The 21,772-nt window shown below is 41.4% G+C and overlaps 1 protein-coding gene across 2 annotated transcripts in view; it reads left to right on the forward strand.

Annotated features, from left to right (window-relative positions):
- ALDH1L2 (aldehyde dehydrogenase 1 family member L2) overlaps positions 1–21,772 on the forward strand; it is a 67,454-nt gene that overhangs the window by 30,591 nt on the left and 15,091 nt on the right. For both annotated transcript variants that reach the window (XM_075938571.2, XM_075938579.2), the window contains exons 6-17: positions 1,962–2,051; positions 3,845–3,979; positions 5,633–5,758; positions 8,600–8,691; positions 10,101–10,248; positions 12,868–12,987; positions 14,148–14,275; positions 18,831–18,981; positions 19,482–19,552; positions 19,671–19,776; positions 20,580–20,667; positions 21,510–21,603. In XM_075938571.2, the coding sequence (XP_075794686.2) occupies positions 1,962–2,051; positions 3,845–3,979; positions 5,633–5,758; positions 8,600–8,691; positions 10,101–10,248; positions 12,868–12,987; positions 14,148–14,275; positions 18,831–18,981; positions 19,482–19,552; positions 19,671–19,776; positions 20,580–20,667; positions 21,510–21,603 (1,349 nt within the window). The remainder of the gene's footprint in view (positions 1–1,961; positions 2,052–3,844; positions 3,980–5,632; positions 5,759–8,599; positions 8,692–10,100; positions 10,249–12,867; positions 12,988–14,147; positions 14,276–18,830; positions 18,982–19,481; positions 19,553–19,670; positions 19,777–20,579; positions 20,668–21,509; positions 21,604–21,772) is intronic.

Genomic DNA, 21,772 nt, shown 5'->3' on the forward strand with positions numbered 1-21,772 from the left:
CGAAATCACTGGGAGGCATCTAAAAATCTCACCCTCAATTTTTTTCATTAATTAAAAGGAAGAGACTTGTTCCGTGATTCCTCCTCTATATTCACATGGTAGAACGATATTTTTGATATATTTAAGTTATTAATAGCTTAAGATATTTAATCTCTTTGCTCCCAAATATTTGGATTAATTCCACAGAAATGTAATAGAGCCCGAGGCAAAGTTCATTTGCCCTGGCTGCAGCCTTTTATATTTAGCAACATCGTGTCGTATCTAGGATCATCTCTCTGGCATCAATGCCTGTAGAACTGCTGTTTCTTAGTATTCTTAATATATCAGACTGCCTGTAAAATGCATTTGGATCAGATCCCTCTTTTTGCCAACCATTTCAAGCGAACTCTTTACCAGAAATAGATTTCATGCTTGGAAAAATTAATTCTCCACCAACAGATAGAGTTTTAAATAAGTAATTGAAATATATATATGATTTGTTTTATATACCTATTTAGCAGGGACCTTACCCAAGGCCACCATGAATTATACAGAGTACTATCAGTGATTCCTCTGTTACTTTTGCTATGACAGTGCAAAGTAACGGTAACAGAAGAGGTAAAAAGCCAGCATAGCAAAGCTTTCAATGTGTAGCCTCTGTAGAAAGTCTTTGTATAAAAAGCTTCCTACTGGCTTTTTATGCCTAAGGAGTTATTGACTGAAGAGACAATTGAAGAGACAAATTGACCTACAGATGGCTTTCCCAAAATGATCCCAGATCTAGAAGAATAAATGGCTTGGGCCACATTCTAGTCCCGAAACACTATCAGCCATCCTGGGCACACCAGCAGAACAAGTTAAAGAAGGATGGCTGAGTCCCATCTTGTTTTGACAACCCGCTGGGGACGATGCATATTAAACCCTGCAGCAATTGCATTGGAAGGGTACTGCTGAGGAGGCCTCCCAGAAAGCTGAGCATTGCTGTTTAACTTAAACATAAATGATGCACGTAAAATTAAAATGAACTACTAAGATCTTTAGAGCCTTTTAATTTTATTTATCTATTACTGTAGGTTGTGACACTTGTTAAATTTGTGTTTTTGGTGCCAACCCTGTTTTCCTCACTCAGACTGAGTTCAATGGGTTCAATGACTCAGTAAGGAGAGCTGGATGAGGCAATTTATTTCTCTGTCATTATCAACTTATAATACAGCTGTAAAATGTGTTCTGAGCTTTAACTAGAGAAACCACCGTATTTCCAGGGCTGTTCTTTAATAATTTTTTTTTAAATTCATGTCATATCCCATTACAGCAGGACACATCATGCATGGTTTGTGTAGGATTACAAGAGTCACAAATGGACTATGCAAAATATTTAATGCAGCCTGACACATGCATGTTTCTTGCATTAAACTGACTCATTCCTTGAATACCTGGCATGAATCCCATGCTGTATTAGTGTTTTACTTAATAAATAGTTGATAACAGATTAATACATTATATGTAATTTCATAAATGGTTAATCAAATGTTATAGAGTCCCATAAGTTGCTTATAACTATAAGTAACTCCTTTCACTGATGATTGTATCCATCTCTAATACATACTGCTTGTGTCTTTAACATGGGTATACTATCTGTCATTTATTAACTCATTCTATTAAGGTTTTATGTATAAATAGTTTATAAAGATCCTTGCATGCTCCATGTGTGATCCTTGTACCTATTACATGAATGAATGTGAAAAGGAAAGCTTGCAAAGAAGCTGTTTTGAGTAAGATTCACAGTGTCCCAGTGTACAACTCCTTACTAGGCATCTGGAGAATGTCAATCTTCCTTTTCTTTAGTAACCAAGACTCCTTTCTGCATTATTAAATAAACAACTGAAAGAGAAAGAAGCAACTTGTAGCTGTAGTTATTGGAAAGAAATGTTATCTTTATAACAAGACAGAAAAGAATCATATCATGCTTTTTGACTGCCTAGATTTCTTGGGATCAACCTGCAGAAGCTTTACATAACTGGATCCGAGGGCATGATAAAGTACCTGGAGCTTGGACAATGATTGATGGACAGGTATGGTCTATGAAATTAAAGTGTTCCCTTACTTTTCACACACTCTTTATTACTTGCTTTAGTCATAAAAGTTACAGATGAAATGTAGCTTCCTTTTGGTGCTCACACAACTCCCATTGATAACAATCAGACTATCAATCAAGTCACTTAATAAAATCTACCAGTCGCCAGAAAAATTACAGCTAAGTCCAAGGCATGATTCCCTTTGATAGGATCAGTTAGTTAAAAGAAAAATAAAAGGATCTGTGTCTGAAAAAGGATTGAGCTCTATTCCAAATCAATTTGCAAAGAGGGAAGAACCAGATAGTGCTACACAGTGTAGGAAATAGGTAGATATTACTCTTCATAATGAGTTACAGGTGTCTCAGGAATACACCAGAGATAATACTGTGAGCTTCTGAAATACAAAATGAAATATAGTTAAAGGATTTGTGCCTTAAATGCTCAAACCATTTACCAGAAAGAAAAGTAAATCACCTTTTATCCCAAAGCTGCTGTTTTTCATTTGATAAAAGGCAATCTGTCCTTGATTAAATAATCCTAGGTTTAAAGTCATATCAAAATAGGAAACTCAAGAGGTCATCTAGCTCAGCCACCAGGAGGCAGGTCTGAAACCACATCACAGTATCTTTCATGGCTGCACTGTAGTTGTTTAGCTACAAAACAGCTCTTGGTAGGCTTTCCCTGTGGTCTGTATTCTAACCCTACAGTCCAGCCCAAGTAAGCAGCAGCGTACAGGTGGGTGCACTGCCCCAGGAACAGGGTAGGAATCAGATTGTGATTCTGATAGTCACAGTCTAGTCCTGGTTCCTCTTTGCCCAGGACTGGGGAAAATCATCTGCACCAGTCTGCTCCAGCTCAAATTGCATCCTTTTTTGCACTAGCTTCCTTGTGCTCATTGGTGCATTTGGATCAGAACCAAAGCTCTGCCCAATCCCTACATTTGCCCTACCACTCCTTACTCACTGGGATAAGAGAGGGAGTGGAAGTGGGTTAGCACCTGCTATCCCGCCCCCACAGGCTGTGGTGAAGTTGGCAGCCTGTCCAGGGGAGTAAGGCTCTTTGTCCCTTGCATAGGTCCACAGCAGTGCTCCCTGTTGAGTCCTTCTAAATAACATTTAAGAGATTCTCTATACTCAATTTAGTCATTGTAATTATTATTTAATATTTATATTACTATATTGTCCAAGGCTCTAATCAGGATCTGTGCCCCACTGTGGTAAGCAGTGTGTATACACTAAGACTGTGCCTACACTTGCACTTTCTCGACACAACTTTTGTCATTCACCAGTGCTTAAACACCTCCGCTGACCGCAAATGCACTTGTGAATGCTGCTTTGTGGGCAGGAGCACTCTCCTCCTGAGAAAGCGAAACTTACTCATTGCGGGTGGAAGTATTTTGTTGTCAAAAATGCCCCAAAAAAGCATTCATACAGGCTGATTTTTAGCAACAGGGCTGCGTTGTCGCTAAAAGCTGTGTAGTGTAGACCCACCCAGATGAATATTATGTTTGCCTCCCAAGGCTTTTGATGTAAGAAGACAAGAAACAAGGGCCTTGACAGATGTTACATTGCTGTTACAGGATTTTCCTGGACTTGCATTTGGACAAAGGTTTGCATTTGCTGGATTGTGAAGCCCCATGGATAATATAATCATACAGTTTTTGCAGTTTACAAGTAAAGGAAACCAAAGGCTTATCCCTCATTAACAACAGGAAAACAGTGCCAGTGTATTTTCAGCATGCTGACAGAGATTTAGAGACTATTTATCTGTTGTTTTTTTTTCTTTTGTAGATGGTTACTTTCTATGGGTCATCATTACTTGATGGGGCAGTGCCTCCTGGACAATCCTTGGAAATAAAAGGCCCCACAAAACCTGGGCTTATAACCAAAAATGGCCTAGTTCTTTTTGGTAATGATGGGAAGATGGTAAGTGTGCAACAAGATAAAGAGTGTAGCTGGAGGGTTGGGGTGAGTAGGTGGGATGAAAATCAGTATGAACTGAGCAACATTAGGAAAAAATGTAAACTGTATGGAAATATCATTCCATTTAAATCCAGATGTAACCTTTGCAAGTGCTGCTGCTAACAGTCTGCAAATCAGCCATGAACACATCCGTCTTATGTTATTGCATGGGGAGAGCTAAATGCTATTCTGTTCTTTATCTTAAGCATTGTCAGGATCCTGGGTAAAAGCAGGCAGGACTAGCAGCCAGAGCTTGGATGCTAGAAATGAAGCCAGGGGTCAAAGCCAGAATTAGAGTCAAGAATCAAGCTGAAAGTTAAGTCAGAGTCATGAGCTAAGCTGAGGTAAGAAACAGAGTCAGGAGTTGGGCTGAGGGTAAATACCACGTATTAGCTCCATGCTAGAGTTCTTGGGCTTGGTTGGGAGTCAGAATCCAAGTCAGAGCTGAGATGAGAACCCGGAGTTGTGTAATGGAGAAGCGGGGCAGTCATGACCCATAGCTAAGGATTCTCATTGTTGCCTGGGACCTTGCTCGTATGTCCCATGGACTTGTAGAGCAGGGGTGGGGAACCTTTTTTAGGTCAGGAGCTGCTGACCCACAGAAAAAATCAGTCGGAGGAGGGGGGCAGCGTGGGCTCCCCAATGCTGGGGGGGAAGGAGCCCTGGGGGCTGAATCCAGGCAAGCTGAGGACCGCATCTGGCCCCTGGGCCTAAGGTCCCCCCCCACACACACTGTAGAGGGACAAGGTACCCATCAGGGATTGCTAAAACCAGTGTCAGACCACTCTAGGTAGAACTTCCCGTGGCATTGAACCTCTGCAGATTATTGCTTACAGCAGTGGTTCTCAAAGTGTGGTCCGGGACCTTCTTGCAGGTGAGCTGTGGGCAATGGGCTTGTCCCCGGCCACAGTGGGGAACCTGTACTGATGCTCCAGCCCCATGGCTCCTCCCATGATGTTGAAGCACCAGCTCTGGCTTCACACTGTGGCAAAGAGAGGGGCAAGCTTTTGGGCTGCATCTGACTTGCGAGAGAAGGAAAAGGCTCTGTACGCTGCCACTCCCTCACCCCTTTCCGCCAGCTGGGGGAATGGCAGTACAGGAAACCGCTCACCTGGAGGTTTTCCCCACTGCTGCCATTGACCAGAATCACTGCCAATGGGAGCAGTGAGTGGCAGTGCCTGGGAGTGGTGGGAGGCATGGAGCTAGATAAGTGCACCCCCATTCCCCTCCCTCCCAGACTGTGCACCATCACTCCTTCTTGCACCCATTTTGTCATCATGGGTAGCTGGCCAGTGGTCCATGGAAAAGTCTGCATTGAGCAGGGTGAGCTGTGGGCCAAAAAGTTTGAGAACCACTGGTTTACAGGGAGTAATCAGATTCCAGATATCATTGGAACCATGTGTGGAGATGGCGATTATCTGGTGGCCTTACAGGTCTGCATTCATGTCCCACTGATCCTAACCGGCCTTTGGCCTATCACCTATCAAAAATACCTTTAGCACAAATTTGTATTTCCTATAAGACACTTATTTCATTATTATTTGAATTAACACATTAGCTTCTCTAGTACATTTTACAGCCTTCTCACCAACTTAAATCATATCCCCTCTTTTTCAGTTGCTGGTGAGAAATCTACAATTTGAGGATGGAAAAATGATCCCTGCATCTAAATACTTTTCAGCTGATGAGATGTCTGTCATAGAACTTACAGAAGAGGAGAAAATTATGGCAGAAGATATCAAGGTAATTCTGTAAACTGGCTTAGCAGGATATTAGTTTGCAGAAAACCATTAAAGATGTCTAGATACAGACATGATATAACTTTTATTTAACATGCAAATTATTTCTTAACAAAATATATGCAAAAGTACAAGAATTAATGTTAAGCCATTGAAATTAATTCAGGTGTGTTTGGACTTCAGGTTAGGTGTTCACAGATGTATGTATGGTCCTAGAAACTTTTTTCATGATCTATAAGTGATTGATTCTGAAGACCAAGTGGAGAAGAATGGTTTTAGATACATGGTTTGATTGAGGTAGACACACTTCAAAGCATAGTCAGAGAACCACCATGACCTCTGCCCCCTCAGTGGGGCCTTCAGTTACCAAACAGATCTGGAGAAGTGAAGGCTGTTTTTTTTCCACAGAAAGATTCATTAGCAAGCTTTGATTCTATTTCTAAAACAGAATAGAAGGGCTTGTCTACGCTGTCCTGCAGTTTGGACTCTGGGGCTGTGAATATCATTGCACAGGGAAGTGGTCTGCTGGACTCCCCTGTGGGGATGCTGCAGGCTCATACTTAAATGTTCCAGCACACTGTGCCTCCCCTCCCCCATTATACTGTTCAGCCACTAAGCGGCAGCCATATGTGGCAGAACATGAGGGCTGCGTCTAGACTGGCATGATTTTGTGCAAATACTTTTAGTGGAAAAGATTTTCTGTTAAAAGTATTTGCGCAAGAGAGTGTCTACACTGGCATTTTAGCCATCGGGCTTTCTTGCGCAAGAAATTAACGTTGATGTCTACACTGGCCCTCTTGCACAAGAATACTTGTGCAAGAGGGCTTATCCCTGAGCGGGAGCATCAGAGTATTTGTGCAAGAACCACTGATTTTGTACATTACAAAGTCACTGTTCTTGCGCAAATACTCGTGGCCAGTGTAGACAGACGGCAAGATTTTGCTCAAAAGCAGCCGCTTTTGCGCAAAATCATGCCAGTCTAGACGCAGCCTAGAGGATCTTTGGCAGAACTTTAAAGGATCTTACAGAAGACACCTTTCTTGTGTATCTTTCTGAGAAGGAAGCCCTGTCGTTAGCCTTTGATTCATGATACGGAGGCCTCTCTGGCTAGTAGCAGACCTCTAATGTGCCACGTACAAGAAGTGCATCACAGTTCCTAGCACTCTTTGGTGGAGTCCTCAGGCAGGACAACATTCATGTGAACAAGAACCCTTTAGTTTGTGCCTGCAGTGTGCACACAGAGGAGTTGAAGCTCAGCACTTGGGTGCGCAATGCTGTTCAGCCTTCTTTAGACTGAACTGTGGGGCTAAGTTGACATAGGCTTAGACTCTGCTTGAGTCTATGAAACAGTATTTCTTAGAGATGTGAACTACCCTGTTTGCTCAGTGGATACTACTTGAAATCTAATTATACCAACTTAAACATTGCTCCCTGGGCAATCACTCGCTGATGCCTGAGCCCTCAGGAGCAGCAGTAGAGCCAGGAGTGCCAGGGAAGAGGCAAACGAGCCTCTCAGGGAGCAGCTCGTGGCAGCTGAGCTCCCAGGGCAGGAGTCAGTTTGAGTGAGCATTGCCAGCTGGCACCAGGTTCTTTTGGGGGAAAGGCAAGAGCTCTGTGCAGCCAGCTCTGCCAGCAGTGTGCCTGGCTGTGCAGTTGTGGCCTTGTTTAAGGAGTAGGACAGGGAGCACCCCAGCTCCCTCAGCACAAGGAATCAAGGCTCTAGTAGTTCCCACCAGCTTCCAAACTGCTGGCTTCTGCCAGGAAGCAATGGTTTTCAAACTGTGGGGTATGTCCCTCTAGGGCGCTCTGCACAGTTTGAAACATGTTGCCTCTACTTCCCTGGTGCACATGACCTCATGAACTCTCCCCACATCGGCATTGGGGGACACATATCCCCACATTCCCCCCACGTCACCTCTTCTCCTACCTCCTCCCCCACATACAGAAGTCAAACTATGGCTATGTTTGTAAATAATCACGATTGCGGAGTAGAAGCTGGATGTGTATGGGGGGGTGCACATGAAGAGATAGAAGGGAGAGGGAGGGGAGCTACTGTAGCACAGCAGGGGGATAGCCCAGGTTGGGCATGGGTGTCCCAGCAGTTCTTCAGCCACTGATGCCCTGCATGCCAGTGCCTAGTCCAGGTATCTGTGCACTCTCCTCTACCTCATCAGATAGGGGTAAGATTATGTGCCCTACGCTAGGCTGGGTGTCTGCTGGGAACTGCAGCCACTGGAAGGTGGGAGAAGAAAACTATGTGCTCCTACTTGATTCCCTACACCCAGCCCGATCTACAGCCCCTCCTCTGGGTTCCGCTCTCACCTCTGCCCCCCATGCACACAGTGGTGGAAACATAACCAGGTTCTACCCTCACTTCCATGAGCTCTTGTAGGAGGGGAAATATATATCAACACCTGCAATATTCCCACTGTGGGGAATGCAGCAACTGTCTTCCCTATTCTACTGCCTCTGATTGCAACAAATTAATAGCTCGTACTCATTGACAACTCATAACGCTCGTTACCCAATCAAAACAAACCTGCAAGGCCCTGCCTACTGGTTAACTGCTCAGGCCAAAGGGTCAATCATAATTTCACTTGCCACGCTAAAAAATGTAAACTGGTGTAAATGCAAATTATTACCATGATGGTTATAGCAAAAAAAGCTCATTTGCTTTTCTGTCTTTCTCTTTAAGGATCCCTAGAAGTAACTGATTTTAGAGAAGCTGATGTGTTTAAAAATATATATATGCAAACATACATTAGTGTCCTCGAACTGATGCTTTATGCCATTAGAGGACATATTGTTTGTATTAATGTCTCATTTACTTTCTATATTTTTTTAGTCCATTTGGAAGGGAATTTTGAGTAATGTGGCTGTAATTGAGGATTCTACAGACTTCTTCAAATCTGGAGCATCCTCGATGCATGTTGTCAGGTAACTCATATTTTAAATAATCATGTTTCTAAGCAATAGTGATCATGAGCTTGTTATGGTTCTCACAGTATCTGATTTTCCCTTTCCTTAACCTCTCCCCCCCCCCCCCCCCGTAAATCAGAAGTCACAAACAATAAAGATTATTATTAAACGATTATTTAAATATATTTTTCACCGCATTAACTATTTCCTTTCCAAAAACCTAATAAGGAATCCCAGTGTAAATGGGAGTCTTCACCTGCCAAAGTCAGTGCAAGACTAGGCCCTGGCCCTACTTTCTCAGGAAATACACTCATTCATTCCAATGACATTGCCTCAGTGGGAGTTTTGCCTGAATAACAAGGGCATGGTTAGCCCCAAAACCAAGGGAGTGTCGTGGGAGATATTTTGGGGGAGTCTACCATAGATCCCTGACAGCGATTTCAAATCTGTGGGCCCAGTTCTGCAGCTGCATGCAGAACTCCCATTGAGGTCATTGTGAATGTGCACAAGGAAGCCTACTACTTCCAAATGCAATGTGGTCATCATACTGTGTCAGGTCACAGCACTGAGCATCGCTTCTTTCTCTAACCCAAATGTTCACAGCCATCACATGATCAGCCCTTGAGAGTTTTACCAAAATTGTCGTTATTAATAATCCACCAAAAGTTACGAGTCACAACTCATAAACTATACTAGATAGCCTGAGTAATGCTTTCATCATGCAACAGGGCTGGGAGCTAGCCCGTCAGCCAGCACTCTGAGCTCTCTGGTACTAATTGGTTTCCCCAGTGAGGTCTGAATGGGGAATAAAATGTAATCTTCTAATCAGACTGGGTGAGCTAATAGATTAGTTAGCCCATCATCTGAGGAGTGATTAAAAAGGCACAGGAATAAAATGCTAGGCTTGAAGAACACGGCTGAATCTGAATCCAGACTTAGAGCTCTGAAGGAAGGGAGATCTTTTCTCCTCTCCAACCCTGTGGACAGGGATGACAATACAAGGGATGCTGCAAATAGTGTTGCTGCACCGAACTGTGAAGGGATTGGGACAGAGATCTGAACTAATCTGTACCGTGTGGATAACTAACTGATTGGAGTTCAAGCAGTTTCTGTGAAGCTAGAAGGAAGGAGCAGAACACACCCCATTACACATGACATATGTCCATCATTTGCCATTTATTCCTAAAATGTTACCTCAGAGTATTTCAAAGCCATTGGGCCAAATTTTGCCCTTAGTAACACTTACACAATTGCACTGTATAATTGAGTGCATCATTTAGCCTAAGGGCTGAAGTATTATGGCACAGCTATAGAGTAACAGAATGCAGACAAAAGAATCCATACAAAACCCAACTCCTCTGAATAATTTACCTATCTGAACAATACTTCATGTCAAATTCAACGTATTATTTTTCTGCAATTTTAAGAATGATTGAAGAGATCAAACAAAAATACAGTGGACTTCAGCTGCAGAATGAAGATGTGTATATGGCCACTAAGTTTGCAGACTTTATTCAGATGGCTGTGAGGAAGCTGAGGGGAGAGGACAAAGAAGAAGAGTTAGTCATAGATTATGTAAGCCTTTTTTGGTTGTATGACATTTTGCACACTTTCTTTTATGGAGTGTTGGTTTCATTCCTATAGTTGTGACTGGGAATGGAGATGAAAATTGGTGAATTCTGTTGTTCATGAAACTAGGAGATCAATAGCAGTGGGTGGATTCACTTCTCTGGAGTGCCTTGCTCATGTATCTCGGTCATCGTTCCCACAGAACATCTGCTTTTCTGAGGAAAACAGCAGCAGACTCTCTAAGAAACCATGGCCTGAGTAGGGGGCGGAAGGGGATGTAGCTGCAGAGATTCTGGGAAGTGCTGCTACCATAGTGCAAACCAAAATGACTGTTAGAATCTAGCCTCTGAAGGCTTCCCAGGATTTGGGAGGTGCACAAGTGGTTTACAGCTCTCAGCCTCACCCCTCCTCTTGCACCGTGCTTCTTCGAGACAGTATTGCCAACCCCAAAAGTTCAAAAATCATGAGTCAGGCTCACTAAAAATCATGAGATTGACTTTAAAATCTTGAGATCATGTAAAAATAGTAGATTTGGTGTTCTTTATTTGCCTTCTGCAGCTACAAGGGCTAGAAACTTACCTTTTCCTTTAAGAAAAAAGGTGGAAATCACCTCATCTCACTTGATTCCAGGAGCTGGGGCTTTAAGGAAAACAGTAATTATCAGGAGACTCATGACCAAATTATGCATGTTGGCAACACTGTAAAGAAAAAAGACATAGCACATAATTACAATTTCATCTGTCTCACTCTCACGATACAAAAACAAGGGGATGTGTAACTTAAATTAAATGGCATCACATTAAAAATTACACCCCAAGTGTGACCAGTCACACCTTAAGCTCCAATATTCAAGGTTCCCCTGTTTCAGGGAATATCATTTCTTTTTAACGGAATACTGTTAAAAAGGGGGGAAATAGAGAGACAGGGTAAGCATACAGATGTGCATCCTCCGGAAAGCACCAGGACTTAAGATAATGCAGTCCCAGGAATACATTCAGATCCATATGTTTGTGATCACTCCTCTCTAAAGGATTGATCCAATAATGTTGTAGTTAGTGGAAAAATTTCCATTGTTGTCAATCAAATGAGATTGGATTTAAAGGCACAAAAATCTTCTGTTCCATTTTGCTTATGATTTGGCTGAAACAACCTGCCTGTTAATTTAGCTGAAAACCCAGAGTTTACTTCAACATAACAGTAGTGAAACGGTATTCAGTAAAACTAAACATGCAAACAATTAAATCTATATCCCTTTGCTTAGGGAATGCTTGTTTATTAGCTGCCTCTAAAACATATTATAAGAACTTATTTCCAGCACACTTTATGCACAACTTGTACATACATCACACAGCAATATTCATGACTAGCTTGTCACCAGTTTTCATATAATACCTTGCATGTCCCTTCTTGGCTAGATATTCTGCCAACAGTGTGTTGGGTGAGCCCTTTGCTAATTGTCATAAAGGAGTTCTTAGGCTATGTCTATACAGCAGTGTTATTTTGGAATAACTGACAATATATTCCAAAATAACAAAGTCTGCATCTACACTACAAGCAGTTATTTCGACATAATGTTGAAATAATTGCAAGCTAGAGGACTTCTTACTCCAACTCTTGTAACCCTCAATAGAAGAGGAGTAAGGGAAGACGGAGAAAGAGTGCTCTACCTCAGACTTCCTGCTGTGTAGGCTGTGCCAAAAGTCAAACTATTTCAACTTAAGCTATGCAATTGACATAGCTCAAGTTGCGTAGCTTATTTCCGTTTTAGCCCTGCTGTGTAGACATGCCCTCAGAGTCACCCATAAGTAGGCCCATTGATGTCAGTTGGATTACAAACATACTTAGTCACACACCTACTTAAATAACTTACAGTATGGAGATGCTAATGGTGATTTTATCCTGAGTATCCACTAGTAATACTATAAAAATTAATTAATCTGTCACATAGTTTATGCCCTTCTTAGAGAAAGTACAATTTCTATTAGTTTTGCTTTAGTGATGAATACTGATAGCTATATGCATCCTGGTACTTTGTCTGAAATGTAGTTATGTATGTTAAAGTTACAAATGATATTAGTTATGTAGTTTTGCATGTTGCAGGTATAGTATTGCCAGTCCCAAATGTTCAGAAGTCATGAATTGGGCTCATCAAAAAAATCATAAAATTAATGTAACAATAGTAATATAAAGTGTTTTGTTTCCCTTCTGCTTTTTGAGTCTTTAGGATGCATTGAGGTCACATTTTGAAGCTTTCTCCATAGACATGAGTGTAGCTCTGCACAGATACAAATGTCTACCTGCAGATGCAGATATCTGCAGATAGAAATTGGTAGCTGCTGATCCACAGGGCTCTACTTCAAGGAGATGCTGTGACCAAAGGAGAGGAGTGTGGTGTTGCTGCTCCCAGGAGCCAGAGCCACATGCCAACAGCTTCTCCCAGCTGTGCTGCTGTATTATCCCCAGCGGGATGTATAGTCCCAAACAGGAGATGCAGCTGGGGCAGTACAGCTGCCCAGCTGAGAGGAGCTGCCAGCACTTAACTCCAGGAGATGGCACTTTAAGAAAAACAACAACAGTCAGGAGAAATGGCAACACTGAGTAATGTTGGGTTTCTTTCACTGTTAGATTTCAAAAAATGTTAACAATATGACTGTGAAGATGCCTTACCAGTGTTTTATAAATGGACAATTTATGAATGCTGAAGATGGAAAAACGTATGACACTATAAACCCGACAGATGGATCAGTAAGTAAATTTTGCATATGATAAATATTCACTTATTTTGAATATTACATATCTGGATAATCTAAAATATTAACAGGATATTGCGAAGATGAAAATCAGGTGGTACATTAAAATTGTTTACTATTTTGTAATCAAAACATGAAATTATTAACATTTCAAGATGACTAAAAGATTATGACATTTTTGAAATCTAATTTACTTTTTAGTTTTTATGTTTTTATTCACTTTTTGCATCTTAGGCCACACAGTGGAAATTGGGATGATTAATTTCACTTTATAATCTATTTCAAGTCAGTTTCACTAGCAGGTTCTCATTCTTAGTGTTGCACTATTTGGTTATTTAGACAGAATAGGGAGGTGATGATTTGTTCTTTTAAAAAGTGTTTCTACTTTTTTTTTTTTAAAGTTTCATGGACACATCTCTGTTGATCAGAAGTTTTGTAAAAGCTTATTTTTACAAATCTCACAGTTTAGGCCAAATTGAACCTGAAAGTGTTCTTTTAAATCACATTTAAAAATGACTCCTCAGTATGAAAATAATATGTATTTCAAGAAGTACCAAATCTTGGCTGACTGTTAACTGCAAAGTTATAAATAACAGCCAGAATTCTGATCTCATATATGCCACTGTAAATCAGGAGTAACTGAATTCCACTGAAGTCAGTGGAGCTAGTTGTACTGCTGTTAAAGAGGCTAGATTCAAGTACAGCCACACCTGTTTAGTATTATCTTTACGCATCTCAAGGACAACTACCCGTCTATGATGATACATGTAACAAATATACCATTCTGAAGAAGCCATATCCAGATGATATTCTAGAATTTTTAGGCATTCTATTGCCATACCAGACATTAAGCTTTTCCACTTCCACAGCATCACATCAGTAAGTTCATGTGATAGTTGAATAAATAAAAAAAGGCATGAGAGTGATCTCTGCTATTAGAAGAGTTTGTGGATAGAGAGATCCAGAATTCTGACAGTTCACACACTACTCTGAATTCCACCATCAGTGGTGTCTGAGCTTTTCTGAACCTGGTTGAGCTAGGTATAATAGGTAGCCATGACAATATTAAATGTTTGTATATATTCAATTACAAAAAAGAAAAAAAGAAGCATTGTATGCAACACTGTCAGCTAATACTTAGCTGTCTTGTGACAGATAATAGCCAAGGTATCTTATGCTTCCGTGGCTGATGTTGACAAGGCAGTAGCTGCAGCAAAAGATGCATTTGAAAATGGTGAATGGGCAAGAATGAATGCAAGGGAAAGAGGTATATTAATGTACAGGTATGTAAGGGTTATTGCTGTATTTGCTTAGGTTTCTTAACTTTATTTTATTTCCTCTGAAAACTCTGAATCTGATGGACTTTCCTTGTCTTTGGAATAGAGTGGTGACATTTTGGGGGTGGAGAGGAAGGATGCTAGGAGCTCTGGGATATGGTTACTTTGACCCAGGTCTGTGCATAGGGGATGCCAGAGCCCTCGGTTTGAACACAGGTTAGAAAAGTCTTAATATAGAGTATAAATTTAACATAGACACTCAAGCCCAAAGTTTCTTAACTCAGGCCAGTTGACTTGAGTCCCATTAAGCTTGGGCTCACATTGCAGTTTAGATATCTCCGGGTGCATTCACTTCAGGTCTTGGGGTCTTTTCCCCTTACCTGTTTTAGGATAGAATCTTGGAATTTCTCCACTTTAGACTGGAATCCAGGCACGTAGCTTTCTGCAAACCAGCTGTTTATCATCCTGCAGCTCTGCATTTTGGACACCTGTGTTTCTTCCTTTCAGGAATCTGTGTTCTATGAAACTGACCTTCTTAATACAGAGTATTTTTACTCTGCAGTTGGAACAAACAATTAGAGAAAGAGGAATTAAAAACAATAAACAGACAACATATCTATGACATCTGATCTAATTTTATGCTTCATATAGCTATAGGCTTTCTTCTTAAGTTGCAAGTACAGAAGAAAACTGAGGATGTAGCCACACTACAGTTGCCTGTAGTGCCATAGCATAGATGCTTCCTACATCACAGAAGCAGTTTTTCCATCAGTGTAGGTAGATAGGTCAGTGGAAAAATTCTTCCATCTATCTGTCTGTGTCTACAATGGAGCTTTGGCAGTAGTTCTAATTATGATGCCCAGAGCATGAAATTTGCACAGGTCAGAACGACATAGCCAGATTGACAATATTTTTAAGGGTAGATCAGACCTTGGTCTGATCCAGCCTGTTTAAACAAGTTTTTTTGGGTGTTGCTTAGCCAGGAGAGCAGGCTAGAGTTGTGTAATGGGGTACACTCCTCTCTTATAAGCTCCCCCTGGCTGTGTGTGAGTCCCTGCACACTAGGGATATAAAATCCTGGTTAAAAAGTTAACTGGTTAAACAGTAAGTTTAACTGGTTAACTGTAATTCCATGGCAGGGGGCTGCTCCAGCTTGTCTGCGCCCACCACACCATGGGCTGCTTCAGCTGAGTTTGCTGCACTGCCGGTGGGGAATGCTCTGGCCAGGCTGGGCTGAGCCTGCTGTACCATGGGCGAGGGCTACTCTGTCCAGACTGAGCCACCACGCTGTGGGGTGGGGGACTGGAGCAGTCCCCCACTGGGTGTAACCTGTTATCCTGGTAACCATGCTAGTAGAGCAAATGCTTACCAGGTAATCTGTTAACCAGTTAACCCTTTATATTCCTACTGCACACACTCTCTACTTATTTATGATGGGTCTTTCCTACCTTCTACTCCTGGTCCCAGCCCAGGAAGCCTATGGAGAGCAGCTAACCCTTTATATTCCTACTGCACACACACTCTACTTATTTATGATGGGTCTTTCCTACCTTCTACTCCTGGTCCCAGCCCAGGAAGCCTATGGAGAGCAGCTATCTGCCATATCCCTTTAAATAAACTGTGTTGCTTCTACAGTTACTTGTCCCACCTTTCTGTGGTGCCAGCACCTTCTTCACCTTTCCCTCAGGGCTTGTTTAGTGGAGTACCAGCAGCCAGCCTGGAGCACCATCCACTCTCCTCCTGCTCTAGCAAGGAACTAATCACAATCTGCCCCTGCAGCTCTTCTTATACCAGCCTGCTGGGCCCTGATTGGTTGCTTCCCACACAGCCACTCTAGTGAACTTGAAGGACTTGCTGAACACCTCGTGGCCCTTTTCTGAGGTAGAGTGTGGCAGGGCCACAAGGCATCCAGCAGGAAGCTTCAGGATCTAGAGTCCACCCTGCCACAAGCCATTAAGATTACTAGCTGTGGCTTTGCCTAGTAACATCTGTGAAGTGTAAGCTGTTAAGTATCTATTAGGAAGAGCCTCTTTCTTTAGGTGAAAAATGATACATTCCATTATATGGTAGGGAAAGTGCTATGGCCAGTGGCAGGCCAAGATATAGCTTTAACTTTTAAAAAAGTACCCCCATATTTGTCACATCTATACAAATATTTTAAATTAGCTTAAATTTTATATTGAAAAAATAGACTATGTATGTAGCTTGTCTTTTCATATGCACTTCTCAGCTCCCTTACAAACATACAAGAACATTACTGTGTATATAAGTAAGAATATACAGGTTGGAAACAACTTTAATGGCTTTAACAAATTAGATATGTGGCTTACGTTATAAATAAAGGTCTAATTAAGACCCTGAATGTGCAAAATGATCAAGAAGTTACCAGGTCTCCTCACAAACACATGGATCCACCTGCATAGATCAACTATTTGTCTATTTTAGGTACCTGTATTATCAGGGCTCGACAAATAATACAATCTGTTCGCCCATGGCGAGTAGATTGTAACCCGGAAGAGCCGGGTTTGGGTGATCTTCGCATGCGCAGAACGATCTGCTCATGTGCAGATCGCTGGACAGCACGGCTGGCGAGCGGGGCTCGCTGCGGTTCGGCGAGTCCTGTGTATTATTACTTATTACTGTAAAATCTGAGCACTTCACAATCTGTAAATATTTGTCATCTCAATTTCCCTGAGCAGAAGGGAAGCACTATTTTCCATATTTCCACCATTGTAGGAGGCTCTTTTGAAAATCCCATCAGGCACCTATTGACTCTTTGGGTACGTCTAAACTACATGCCTCTGTCGGCAGAGGCATGTAGATTTGTTTGTTCAGCAAAGGTAAATGAAGCCGCGATTTAAATGATCGCGGCTTCATTTACATTTACATGGCTGCCGCGCTGAGCCGACAAACAGCTGATCAGCTGTTTGTCGGCTCGCCGCTAGTCTGGACGTTCCACCTGTCGACATCAAAGCCTTTTGTCGGCAGCCCCGGTAAACCTCATTCCATGAGGAATAATGGGGCTGCTGACAAAGGGCTTTGATGTCGACAGGTGGAACGTCCAGACTAGCGGCGAGCCAACAAACAGCTGATTAGCTGTTTGTCGGCTCAGCGCGGCAGCCATGTAAATGTAAATGAAGCCGCGATCATTTAAATCGCAGCTTCATTTACCTTTGCTGATCTGTCTAATCTACATGCCTCTGCCGAAAGAGGCATGTAGTCGAGACACAGCCTTTAGGTGCCAATATGCTTTTGAAAATTGGTCTATGTGTCTTGCCAAAGATCACACTTGAAGTCTGTGGTAGAGCAGGGATTTAAACCGAGATGTCTGAAACCCTACATTCTGGTCTATACCTAAAGATTAAATTGTCCTAGTTACATTACTCAGGGCTGTGAAAAATGTCATGCTACGTGCAACAAAGATTGGCCTAACCTCCCGTGTACACAGGTTGATGGAAGAATTCTTTTGGCAACCTAACTACACCTCTCAAAGAGGTGGATTTACTATGGCAATGGAAAAAACCCTTTTGTTGCTGTATCAAGTGTTTGTGCTGTAGTGGCATAGCTGATGTTCTGCTATAGTAGTGCTTTTACCAGGGCCAGATTAAGACCTTTAGAGGCCCTAAGCACTGAAAACATTATGGTGTCCCCTCATATATAATTCAAAATAAAAACAATACTATACCGTAAAATCTCATTATTTTTTTTGGTGCCCCTGATTTGCTGATGCCCTAAGCATGTGCTTAGTCTGCCTATTGGGTAATCCAGCCCTGGCTTTTACTATAAACGTGCCTTTAGCCTTGTGCCCTAACCATTGAACTATCCTGCATAGCACTTGTGGTAGTTTGAATTTTTGTTTTTATGTTACTGTGTCTAACTTATGGGTCAGATATTTTGTGGTTGGTTCTTGAGAGGATATGAGAAAAGATGGGTACAAATGCTCCAATAATTATTTCATTTACCAAACCATAAACAATGACAACCTGAAGATTTCACAGATAAATGTCTCATCTAATCATAGGCACTGACTATGGGTGCTGCTCAGTGCCTACCAGCAGTTTCCCTGTCGGTCCCATTCTATCCTCCCCAACAACACCTGCCCACCAGTTGCCCCTCTGATCAACATTTCTTCCCCCAGCACACTTCCAACCTGCCACAGTCAGCAGTTCTGTGGTGTGCAGGAGGCAGTGGGAAGGTGAGGAGGAGCAGGAATGGGGTGCGCTTGAGGGAGTGGGCAGAATAAGGCAGGAAGACGTGGAACAGGAGTGAAAGAGTGTAGTGGGGATGGGGCCTGAAGCAGAGGTTGGGGAAGGCACTCCCTGTCACATTAGAAACTCATCACGTATGCATCCAGTGCCTTTTTAAGTCAAGGAAAAAACTCTCATTAACTTTATTGAGTTAATGGCCCTTACTTACGTTAATAAATAGATAACAGTTCCAGTCCTGAAATCAGTAGAAGTTTTGCCTGAGTTGCCATGCTTTGTAAGTTAGATATAGTTGGAGGTGTCATTTTCCAGTGTTGTTATTTTTGGATTCTCATTTGTTGTGTTTTAATTAAAAGACTGGCAGACCTGATGGAAGAACACCAAGAGGAATTAGCAACAATTGAGGCCATTGACTCAGGAGCTGTCTACACCTTAGCTTTGAAGACCCATGTTGGAATGTCAGTGCAAACATTCAGATACTTTGCTGGATGGTGTGACAAAATTCAGGCAAGCTAATATTTGTCAGTACTTATGTACAATCAGAAATGAATTACCATGCTTCAGTGTTCTTATTCTTTTCTGGGATTGTCTTTTGCTTGTACAGCCCAGAAGAACAACTTTAACACAGGGAAATGAGGCATTCAAAATTGTGGGTGACAGAATTAGAATTTTACCAAGAAAGAGTCTTCCTGGAAATATGATAGGAGCACATTATGCTTCCTACTGGTAAACAGAGATTTACAGTTTGACTTGGGATGCCAGATAAGCTGGTTGAGAATATGGAGTGTCATAGGAAAGATGCAGCTCCTGTCCTTGGTAGAAGATTATACAGTAGCAGTATTCCAGCATTTTTTCTTTCTGGCATTCCATTAACAGAAAAAAAATCTGGCTGTGATGTCTTCCATGATGGCAGTGATTTTTCTGATACAAGCATGATTCGGTAATTGGTACATTTTAATTTTCCTTTCTAAAGATACAGATTTTAAAATCCATTGACTTTCTTTTAGGGTTCTACAATCCCAATTAGCCATGCACGCCCGAATCATAACCTAACATTCACCAAGAAGGAACCCATAGGGTAAGGCTTTTATCATCTTCTTAATGACCACAGACTAGTTTTAACCTTGACAAATAGAAAATCCTTTCAAAATCTGTAACAAAAATGTAACTTTTTTCGTGTTTTTCCCAATCTTAAGTGTCTGTGCAATTGTTATCCCCTGGAATTACCCGCTGATGATGCTTGCATGGAAGAGCGCAGCATGCTTGGCTGCAGGCAACACATTAGTTCTCAAACCAGCCCAGGTAAAATCAGCACAGAGAAAATGCAGATTGTGGGTGTTATCCTCCAGTCCCCACTAAGGCAAAGCTTCCATTGACTCCATCCATTGGCTGATCTGTTGCATGTTGTAAAGAAGATGTGAAGCAGTAGCTATTCCCATCCTGATTTAAGGCACTTGTAATCTTCATTAGAACTCTTAGCACCCTCAAATTAGAGTACATCATAACTTTCTGTTTGTCTATCTGTCTTTGTTGTATGGTGTAATAATTACGGCAGAGGGGGAGAGGAGGTTGTACAGTGAGATGCATATGTAAATCAGAATATAATTAGTCTGGGTCGTGAACAGAATGCATTCCTCATAAGGGAATTAGGGATGTTAGATGTTGGGTAATTGAATAGTTGTGAACAGCAGCTCACTGCAGACAGAGGCTCACTGCGGACAGAGGCTGCTTCATGGCAGCCTCCCCTGCACCCCCTCCTCCACTGCCTCTGTTAGGCTGCCTTTTAAGCCAGCTTCCCCCCAGCACTGGTTCCTGTTTGCCTCCCTTGCTGCCTCTGATACAGACGCAGCAAAGGGGGCGGGGAGAAATGCATGTAGTCAACACAATTAACCAATAAGCCTAGCTAGGCTTATCAGTTAATTGTATAGTCGACTATACATTGACATCCCTAAAGGAAATGTCATTTTGTCCACTTTGTCAAGAAAAATATGAACTAATGTAAGATTCATATTGCAACAAGCTAAAATATATTAAGTACATTAAATATTTCAGACTATATGTAACTAAAATAGCAGATCTAATATGACTATTGTGTACATGCTTAGGTCACTCCATTGACTGCCTTAAAGTTTGCAGAGCTCTCAGCTAAAGCAGGATTTCCTAAAGGTGTTATAAATATTCTGCCTGGCTCAGGTAAAGCATTGATGTAATTATTTTTCTGTATAAAACCTAGCATGGTGTGAACTATATGGTTGAGAAGAGTTAAATAAAGGACTGAGGTGAGCTAAAGTTCTTGGTGATCTAGCTTTTCACCTCTACAGACCTGTGAGGTGAAAAGTGTGCTAAGGGGTCTTCTCTTCTTTCTTAGTGGATCTTTGTCCACACTACAAACCTAACATGTCACTGCACATGTATTCTCTGAACTGAATAGGGAATTATATGGTGCTAGCCAAGGGTATTTACCCCTCATCTATACATTCCAGATTCAGACAAAAAATACAAAAATCTTCAAAGAACTATTTATCATAGAGAAACCTAATGCTATTGATGATAGTATTTCTCTTATTCTTAAAGGCTTGTTGTCAAGAAGGAAATATTATTTCTACATGATTTTGAGCAATTTATTTAGCTAACTATGGCAGATTGGTCAGTGGAAACAATTTAACATTACATCAACTAATTCACCTCCTCACAATCATGTTAAATGTAAGATTTCCTAGTAAAGACAAGTCCTGAGATTACTATGGGGCTGAAATATGAAACAATATGTATTTCATCTGTTTAAAATATAAACTGAGTAATTCTGCCAGCAGTGCAAGTATCAGAGATGAAGTTCTCAAGGGAGGGATTTGGTGAAGGGAGAGATTTGTACCATGGTGGTTTTAATTCTATTAATCTGAGATGTTAATAGTAACATAAGTAAGGATACTTAAATTAGATGCTGTTTAACCTGATAGACCTACTGAACTATTAGAATGTTAAGATTTACATGTACATTTTTAATTTGTTGATTTGCATATCCTACTATGACTCAGGTGGTTTAGTTGGACAGCACTTGTCTGAACACCCAGATATTCGCAAACTTGGATTCACTGGTTCAACTCTTATTGGTAAACAAATCATGAAGAGGTATTGTATTCATTATATTCAGAAGATATTTTAAATCTTTTTCTATAATGTAGATTAATCAATGTTTACTACAGTGATATACAAATTACACCTTGCATATAATATTAAAATGACTTGCAGACTGTGGATGGGAATTTAATTATTTTTCTATATTAAATAGTGGAAATAT

The sequence above is a fragment of the Pelodiscus sinensis genome, chromosome 1 (genome assembly GCF_052426305.1).
Source record: "Pelodiscus sinensis isolate ZL-2025 chromosome 1, ASM5242630v1, whole genome shotgun sequence".
In the NCBI taxonomy this organism is placed as follows: Eukaryota; Metazoa; Chordata; order Testudines; family Trionychidae; genus Pelodiscus; species Pelodiscus sinensis.